Source organism: Galeopterus variegatus, unplaced genomic scaffold (genome assembly GCF_000696425.1).
Source record: "Galeopterus variegatus unplaced genomic scaffold, G_variegatus-3.0.2 Scaffold6398, whole genome shotgun sequence".
Classification (NCBI taxonomy): Eukaryota; Metazoa; Chordata; class Mammalia; order Dermoptera; family Cynocephalidae; genus Galeopterus; species Galeopterus variegatus.
The window spans coordinates 17,790-27,107 of record NW_007732509.1 but is presented as its reverse complement, the minus strand read 5'-3'; the positions used below and the strand labels follow the sequence as shown (position 1 = coordinate 27,107).

The following is a 9,318-nucleotide window of genomic DNA, read 5'->3' as shown; positions in this document are numbered from 1 at the left end:
CAAAAAAAAAAAAAAAAAAAAAAAAAACCATAACTCCCTATTCCCCACTCCCCCCAGCCCCTGGTAACCTCTTTTGTGCTTTCTGTCTCTATGAATTTGCCTGTTCTAGGTATCTCATATAGGTGGAACCATACAAGATTTGTCCTATGTCTGGCTTATTTAGCAAAATGTTTTCAAGGTCCATCTGTGTTGTAGCATGTATCAAAATTTCATTTTGCTTTATGGCTGAATAATATTTCATTGCATATATATATTATATATAACATTTTGTTTATGTATTCATCTATTGATGGACACTTGGGTTGTTTCAACCTTTTAGCTGTTATAAACATTAGTGTACAAATACGTGCTCAAGTCCCTGGTTTTAATTCTTTTGGATGTGTACCTAGGAGTGGAATTGCTGGGCCATGAAACTTTAATACCACAGATATATGTACACCTGTTTATGTGCTCTGTGTGTGTGTGTGTATGTATATATAAATACATGATTTTATCTGTGTGTGTATACAATATATACATATATAAATACATGTATATACATATGCTTTCTACATAAAAACAGTAAGATGGTTTCACCACCACCATCCCCAGAATGGATTTTTATCTCGTTTGGGGTGAGGGAGTGATGGCACCCTCATTGCTAATGCAAGCTCAAAGGTAAAGACCCCAGGTTTCCTGCCTCAATGAGGTGCATGTGTAGGTACTGTATATGTAGATAAACTGCTTAAAGAGTGACAACGTGGGTGGTAAGGACAGTGACCCCAGAACACATATGGATAACAAGTAATCTTTATTCCCCATACGGTGAAGTTATTTGTATTTTATTTAGTCTTCAAAATTGACAACATTTGATAAAGTAATGAACCCAAGAATATTTTGTGTTAGCAGTCACGTCCAGACCAAGCCAATGGAGCAAGTGTTCTAACTAAACTTTTGAAAGTAGTGGTGATTAATGATGTTGCTTTTCCCACTGAGCCAAAAATATCTCCAGAACACAAATAAAATAATTACAAGTAAGTATGTAAGGTAGAAAAGAAAATGAAATAAGTGTGGGATCTGAAGATGAGAGGAGCAGGCAGCCGTATCAGCTAGGTTGTGGGGTGGTTCTGCCAGCATATGGCATATAGCTGGCATCTTGTTGGAAGGCAGCATGGTGACATACCTGGCCCATACTCACCTAGGTTTTAGTGTAGTGTGGTTGCCTAATGCTACATTGTTTCATTATGTAAAGAGGAAATGAAAAAGATTAACAGTATTTTAAAAACCCAAGAGTTTCAAACACCTGACCAGACCCTTCAAGTGTCATCAAAGTCAAAGAGAGACTGAGCACCTGCCAGAGTGGAAGAGACCAGGGAGAAGTGACAGCTAAATACAATGTGAGATCCTGGACTGAATCCTGTAGCAGAGAAAGGACATTCACGGAAACACAGGAATTCCAAATAAAACCCGTGGTTTAGTTAGTACTACTGTCCCAGTGTTAATTTTCTCAGTTTCAGTAATTGTCCCAGGATTATACAAGATGCTAACATGAGGAGAAGCTGAGTGTGGAAGATATGGGAGCTCTCTGTACCATATTTGCACCTCTTTGGAGAGTCTAAAATTATTGCAGAATAAAAAGTAAAAGAAAACAAACAACAAAGTTTCTTGTATCAGAAGCCAACCTGTGACTGGCAACTGCTGAAGAATGGTTATGTTGGAGGTGAGGTGTATATATGTGCAACACAGCAGCTTTGACGTCTGCCATAAGAGTAACTACTGTCTTGTCTCCTGTCTAATTCCCCCGCAGGGTGTGCTGGGTGCATCATGTCACCGGCATGTGGGTGTACCCTTTCCTGGAACACATTGGCCCAGGAGCCAGAATCATCTTCTTTGGGTCTACAACCATCTTAATGAACTTTCTGTACCTGCTGGGAGAAGTCCTGAACAACTATATCTGGGACACACAAAGAAGTAAGTATTGCTTAGGGGAGCCTAAAATAAGAGAATTGCTGCCTACAAGAGTGTATGCAGAGGCTAAGAGGAAATTCCACTGTAGCCTCTTCTTTTATCCTTCACACAGGATCTCTTATGAAGAGTTTCATTTCTATAACTACAATATTAATTTAAGAGGTCTAGCAGTTACCTGAAAGATTTACTACTCAGTTAGTCTTACTAACTAGTAAATCCAAATTTAATGAGGGAAGAAACATGTCTGTAAATTTATGTAGGGAAAAAGTTAGTGTTAACAGAAAAAAAATTGGGGAAGTTCACCCTAACAAAATGCTCCCTTAACTAAAGGAACCCCAAATAATATAGTAAGTTTTTATTTATTTATTTATTTATTTATTTGTCCTTTTTGAGGGCCGGCCGCACCGCGCTCAGCCAGTGAGTGCTGTGAGGGCACCGGTCATCCCTATATAGGATCCGAACCCGCTGCGGGAGCACTGCTGCGCTCCCAGCGCCGCACTCTCCCGAGTGCGCCACAGGCTCGGCCCCAAAATAGTAAGTTTTTAAATGTAACCAAACAGTGTCATTGAAAGTCACCCAGATCCTCACTTTCTATGTCATCATTTGCGGGGGTGCAGTGACCTTAGAAAGGTCTCACCACCATTCTGCTAAAACTCTAAGCAGTATAGAATGCCTCTGGCCACTGTGACTCGCTGGTGGTTGTCATATTGAAGGTTTTAAGGTGGCAAAGAGGTACAGGCAATAAAGTGTAATATTTAATTGCTGTAAAAACTCTCTTAACCTATGATTTGATTTCTCTTTTTGTTTCCATTTATGGCAGAGCCTCCTTCTTGGCAAGGCACATAAACATATCCAAGCTGTACAAAAGCTGTCCAAAGAGTATGTAAGATAACATAAAAATTGGAAGGTGGAAAAAGCAACAGCACAGAAATGTAGTGATTTGAGTCCAGCATGAAAATACATCCAAAGGCAAGATGGTTTGTGGATTTTAAAGAGCCCTGGATATCTCCTCTAACACTGTCACCGCATTCTAGACCTCCCCAGTAAATGGACTCTATTCCACAAACATTGAGCACCCTACTTTATACCAGAAACTATGCCAGGAACTCAATCTAATAAGACAAATAAAGTTCAGTCATCGCATGGTTATTGAATCAGATGTTTTTGTGTGTGTGGATCTTCTAAGACGATATGTGTCAAGTGATTAGCCAATGTTAAATAGCCCAGAGGAATTTGGGGTTTCTTTTCTCAGCAGCTTTTGATTTTAGTAAGTGGTCTGTTAGAAAAAGTGTCAAAAATTTTTATTCACTTCAGGCCACAGCTTGGGGGACCAGAAATGAATCTTTTAATAAGGTTCCCCTCTGTTCAAAGGGAATAGTCATCCTTCCCTATTAGTTAATTTATAAAAGTACATAGTTAACTTAAAAGAATATTTTGAAAATAAAATGTAAACTTTGCTCTTTGAAAGAAAGGCTATATTTATACAAAGCTAATATGTTCAATATGTGTTACTCAGGAAGTATTTATGACTGCCTGTTTCCCCTTGGTTTGCTTGATTCTGATAGTCATTTGGCCATTGTTCTACAATTTCTATGAGAGATGATATGAAAACCAGGAGAGATAAATATTCAACCCAGAATATTTGTCTTACTTACTACTAGATAGAATACTTCTTTGCAGCTTTGAGTAAGGAGTTAAAAGTGAATAATGAAACAGATTTTTGAATGCTCTATCAATTTAATGTATACTGTTCTCTTAAGTAACACGAGTTAAGGTTGACTAACATTTTTGTAATTCATTTCAGGTATAGAGATTATTTTTATCTACATAGGACCATTAGGTAATTCCACAGAGGCAGCTGTTTCGTGTCAAGTAGTCATCTTCCTCACTTACAAGAGGAGTCACAAACTGATGGCCTCCCCTAAATTTTACCCACCGAGAAGTTTTGTTAGGCATTTATAGTGAGATTTTTGTTTTTGAACCAACATTTAAAAATTTGGGGATTTCACACAGAAGCCGGGTTTTCACCTTCTTATCAAATAGTTTAAGAACTGAGAACATCAAGCCCACTGCTCTCTTCTGGCAACAATGGGTTAGAATTGAGTATCAGTTGTCTTCTATAGAGGGCTCCCGAATTTACCCTGTTCTCACCTGGCCACTTTACTCAGTCACATTAGGAGCCTGGTTCTGTTCATAATTGGGTTTGAAACTGATGATTAAAAGCAGTGTGTGCGGGGCCGGCCCGGTGGCGCACTGGATAGTGCGCCGCTTGGGAAGCGCGGCGGCGCTCCCGTCCGAGGGTTCGGATCCCACATACGGACCGGTTCCCACTCACTGGCTGAGCGGGGCACGGGAGCAACACCGAGGGTTGCAATTCCGTTGCCGGTCCCCGGTCCGGTACGGGGGCAACACTGAGGGTTGCGATCCGTTGCCGGACACAGAAAAAAGACAAAAGACAAAAAAAAAAAAAAAAAGCAGTGTGTGCTCTGGGCTTGTGTGTGTGCGCACGCGCGTTAGAATGATTTGCATACAATGGAGTACAGTCCTGATGACTGTACACCAATTATTGCAAAATACGCCAGGAAGAAGGAATACTGCATTTGAGCCACCTTCCTTTTTCCCATAAAGATTTCTAATGTCTCTACATGGTTATGTTATGTTAGCTACAACTTTAAGATAAAATCACATTATTATAGAATCTTACAGCCGAAAAGGACATTAGGAATCATCTAAACTGACCCTTTGCTTTTACTAAAAGCAACTGAAGCCCAGAAATCTTAAGTGACCCACCAAAATAGGTGGTGGCAGAGCCATCATCTAGTAACTGATGTTCAATCCTGTGTTATTTCTAGTGGACTATCACAATGTCACCATGTTTTGGAAACCCAGACACAAGAGAGCTTGGAATTCTCACTGAGAACCACAAACCTAGCTTATAAAATAACAAAATAGGCCAACCTGATACGAAATGTGAACTTTCAAGAAGCCTCTAAAACAGGCTAAGTTAGTAGTTAAGTATTTGCTCTTTTTAAAAGAAAGTAACTCAAGATGGCTTTGTGAAAGTTGTTTTAGTTTGCTAATCTACCATAAAAAAATACCACAAACTGGGTGGTGTAAACAGTAGAAATTTATTGGCTCACAGTTCTGGAGTCTAGAAGAACAAAATCAAGGCATTGGCAGGATGGGCTCCTTCTGAGATCTGTTCCAGGCCTCTCTCCTTGGCCTGTAGTTATCCATGTTCGTGTTCGTGTGGCATTCTCCCTGTACTTGAGACTGACTCCAAATTTCACCTTTTTATAAGGTCACCAGTCATATTTGATTCAGGCCCACCTTGATGACCTCATTTTAACTTTGTAAAGACCCTATCTCCAAATAAGGTCACATTCTGAGATACTGGAAGTTACAACTTCAACATATGAATTTTCGGGGGACACAGTTCAGCCCATAACACTCTACCTTCTCCTCCCCCAAATTTATGTCTTTTACACATGCAAAGTACACGCACTCCATCCCAGGACCCCAAAAGTCTCTCCAATATCAGCTCTTCAGTCCAAAATCTTATCTTAAATTTCATATATATCGGGTATGGATGAGACTCGGGGTATGATTCATCCTGAAGCAAAATTGTTCTCCAGCTGTGCGACTGATACCTGTGAAACTGACAAAAAGTTACCTGCTTCCAAAACACAATGGTGGGACAAGGGCAAAGATATACATTCCTACTCCAAAAGGGAGAAATTGCAGGGACAAAAAGGGTCATAGTTCCCAAGCAGATCTAAAAACTAGCAGGGAAAATTCCATCCCATTTTAAGGCTTGAGAATAATTGTCTTTGGCTGGATGCTCACCGGGGAGCAGGTATGCAGCCCTGCCTTCCAGGCCCATACCATAGTTAGCAATCCCACCCCCTCAGCCCTGGGCAGCAGCCCCACCCTCTGGAACCAAGGGGGAGCCATTCCCTGGACCATCTTTAGAGACACTGGTACTTCACTGTGTCCTATCTCTGTCCCTTTCAGTCCAGGCTGGCAGTGTTTCTACTGGTATAAAATTCTCAAAAACCATATTGGCCTTCCATGCAATTCATGGGGATCCAAGCCATCAGACAAGAGTGTCCACGTTCTTTCACAGATAACCACGTCTCTATCCCTGGCTTCTGCTCAGATGGTTGAGTGGATCTGTGAGTCACATACCTGATTTCTTTAGCAAACGGTTGTGCAGCCACCCCCTTGGCAGTCTCTCCCATTCTCTGGTACTGAGGATTAGGACTTCAACATAAGAATTTGAGGGGCGGGAGGGAGATGGCCGAAGTATTTCTGTACTTAAGCTAAGAATCGGTCCCAATTCCAGTGTCTCTGACTGAGGTGACCGGTCTTATTAAAGTCAAATTTTACAAGACCAGACATGAGAGTGCCCAAAAGCAAAAGGCTGGCTGAGGGCAGAGAAGGCAGACAAGAGGGGAGAAAGGAGAGACGGTCAGAGTCAGGCTATGTGAGCAGAATCCTCCTCATGTCTCCTCCAACCGCCCATCCACATGGCTTCCCACCCAGGCCCAGCCATGTCTGAGCACTGCCCCCCACAATGAGCCCCCCTCCCAGCCTGGAGGGAGCACATGTGACTGACTCCCTCAAGGTCAATCAGTCTTGTCCCCATGTTCCCACAAGTGCATCCTGCCTCAGCTTTGTGACAGGTTTATTTATGCATTTTGTGTGGAAATTATACGTGTGGTTCTTCCAAACATTATTTACAGCTGCCTAATTTTTTCCCTCTACCTCACAGCTGCCAAACTAAAGTAGGTGGGGAGCCATTTTCCTTCTCTAGGTCGGTGAACACCCCCTGTTCTCCACCCCCGCCTTTGAAGATTCCACCATTGTTGCCAAGTCACCCATCTGTAGGAGAACACTTTGGAGGAAACAGACTTTAAAAAGACACACAAACTGTTATTAGTCCCTGATAGCTTCTCCACAGGAGAGGGAACATGGGACAGAAGTTGGGACTCCAGTTATGTGTGCTGTTTGAATGGAATGCGTGTTGTGTTTTCTGCCTTTGCCTTGGTTACCCAACAACTAAGCACGTCGGACCTTCTGGCCTTCAACCCTATTCCTCCTCCCTTCAGATGTCCTTACTGCTCAATTTGAAGTTTTCCTTAATATGATTTCTGGGAAATACTTTGGAAAAAATATTGTAGATCTCTGCCAGTTCCTTAGCTGTAAAAAGCAAACGTAAAAGACTGTTTGAGGACACCTGTTCAAAGCGTGATACCCACATTCCACTCTGACCTCACGAGACATATAGTAGGAGCTGGGAGCTGGGGGGTAGGGAGGCCGTCCTTCCTAATGTAAGTCTTATCATTATAACCCTTAGGGGTTAGACTTGATATTGTGAAGTCCCATGTTTTGTTCTACTCCTGTCCCACTAGTTCAGCCTTCTCCTGTCTCTATGTTCAGTGTTTATTAATTTATTCAGCGAAGATTAATTGAGCTGCTATTATGAGACAGACACTGTGTTAGGTGCTGGGGATATAATCAGGAACAAAACAGTTAAGGGCCCTGCCCTCAGAGAGCTTGCATTTTATAAAAGAATACTAACAAAACCTGCAAAGCAGTATTTTAAGTTCTTTCGTTCTAGGGCTGCTATTGAAACAAACAAACATAAAGTCTCTGAGAATTTGGAATGGTTAGAAAAGTGTTTCAGCTAGAAGCAAAAGAAAAAAGAAGCAGGGAGCATTTGCCAGATTTAACTATAATTCATGAGAATGACTTGAACATTTTCATCTCTAGGAAAATGAAACATCACTGACTATTCACTACAGACAACAGGCAAAGTTCTTGCTGGTTCAGTACATAGAAGCCCTTCAGGAAGAAAAACACAGTTCTACCAGGATTGGGTTGGACAGAGGGAGAACCTGAGTTTAAGATACATGGGTTTGGAAATAAACAGTTCTGTGGCTAATAACATCTTCATGAGCTTAAAAAAGAGACTTCTTGGCCTTTGAAAATCCAGAGTCTTTGCCTTGGGAAGAGACAGGACTAAAGTAAAAATAAATGAAGTCTGTTTGAAACTCATGAGCTGCACCTCTCCTGCTGCCAGAAGCTGGTTAAAAAGCAGTCTGGCTGCAGTTTCCATGCAAACTCAGCGAATCAAGAAGCAACTTGCAGCCTCACTCCCAGAAGCCATAGAAGCTGGGTGTGTCCCAGAGATGTGTGTCTTGATTCCAGGGAACAGGTGGGGAGAGAGGTCACCAAGGATGTTTCTGGAGAAAGTTATAAATGGGTTGGGTTTCCTTCTTAATGGGTGTGGGAGGGTGGGTGGGGAGGTGAGAGTTTTTGTGAACAGCTTTGGCAAAACTGCTCAGAGTTTAACCTGATACTCAAATAAAGCCCTTTGCTTGCATTTCTAGGTATGGAAGAAGAGAAAGAGAAGCCTAAATTGGAATGAGATCCAAGTCTAAACAGAAGAGCTGGACCATTGAAGCCTCATTCGCCTCTGGCATTGGCAGTGCAGGAGAGAAAGCTTCAAAGGAAGTGATGGCGTCAGCCCCCACCTCCCTGCCCCAGAGGGAGGACACCTTTTCTATTAAATATGTACAAAAATAGATGACAGTTCTTTCCAAAGCAACTCACCCTCATTGTGTTTGAAAGAATTCTTTCCAAATTCATTATGATAACATCTTTTTTTCCCTTTTCTAGTTTTGAAATTAAAATTGGTCTTTGGATTTTCATTTTTGCAATTATAACCCCATTTAATCAAGGAAGAGTAAGCTTTTCTTGTGTTTCTTGTTAAGAAATATGTTGAAGTCAGAGGGGCAGATGTAGAGGAATTCATTCATGTAGTTAGTCCTCAAGGTGGCTGGAATAATGAGCCAAGGCTGCGCTAAGGGCCCGAGAGGAAGCAGGATAGATGTTTCTATTGCAATAACACCACAATTGCCTCAAATGGGCAATGTTAGTAATAATCACATCAATTTAGCCAAACCCTGAGTGCATTTGGATCTCCTGATTTAATCTTGTGAACTTTTCCTCGATGCAAACTCTAACTTCAATAAAGACCAAGCAACTCTGAACCTGATGTCTGCTTGGTGCATCTCAAAATCCTAACAGAATTGGTGTCTTATTTTGTTTTTATTATCTGTTCAAAATGGTTTTACTAAACCTGGTTCTTTCCTATAATTTTCTGATTTAAAAAATGTGTACCTTTTTGATAATTCCAAGAAGAATAATTTTTTAAAACTAATTTATAGACTTTGAACATAATTTTTAAAGTAGGAAATAGAATATTATATAAATTATAAAATATTGCTCAAATATAGGTGTTGATTGTCCATGCTAAAGAGATACCAACAAGTGATGTAAAACCATTCACTCCAAACATAATTA

At 41.0% G+C, this 9,318-nt stretch overlaps 1 protein-coding gene across 1 annotated transcript in view; it reads left to right on the top strand.

Annotated features, from left to right (window-relative positions):
* The window catches only part of LOC103606232 (androgen-induced gene 1 protein-like), a 71,260-nt gene extending 62,221 nt beyond the window's left edge, over positions 1-9,039 (top strand). Inside the window, exons 3-4 of the mRNA XM_008590821.1 lie at positions 1,787-1,950; positions 8,343-9,039. Coding sequence (XP_008589043.1) covers positions 1,787-1,950; positions 8,343-8,380 — 202 coding nt within the window. The 3' untranslated portion in view covers positions 8,381-9,039. The remainder of the gene's footprint in view (positions 1-1,786; positions 1,951-8,342) is intronic.
* Positions 9,040-9,318: the final 279 nt, after the last annotated feature.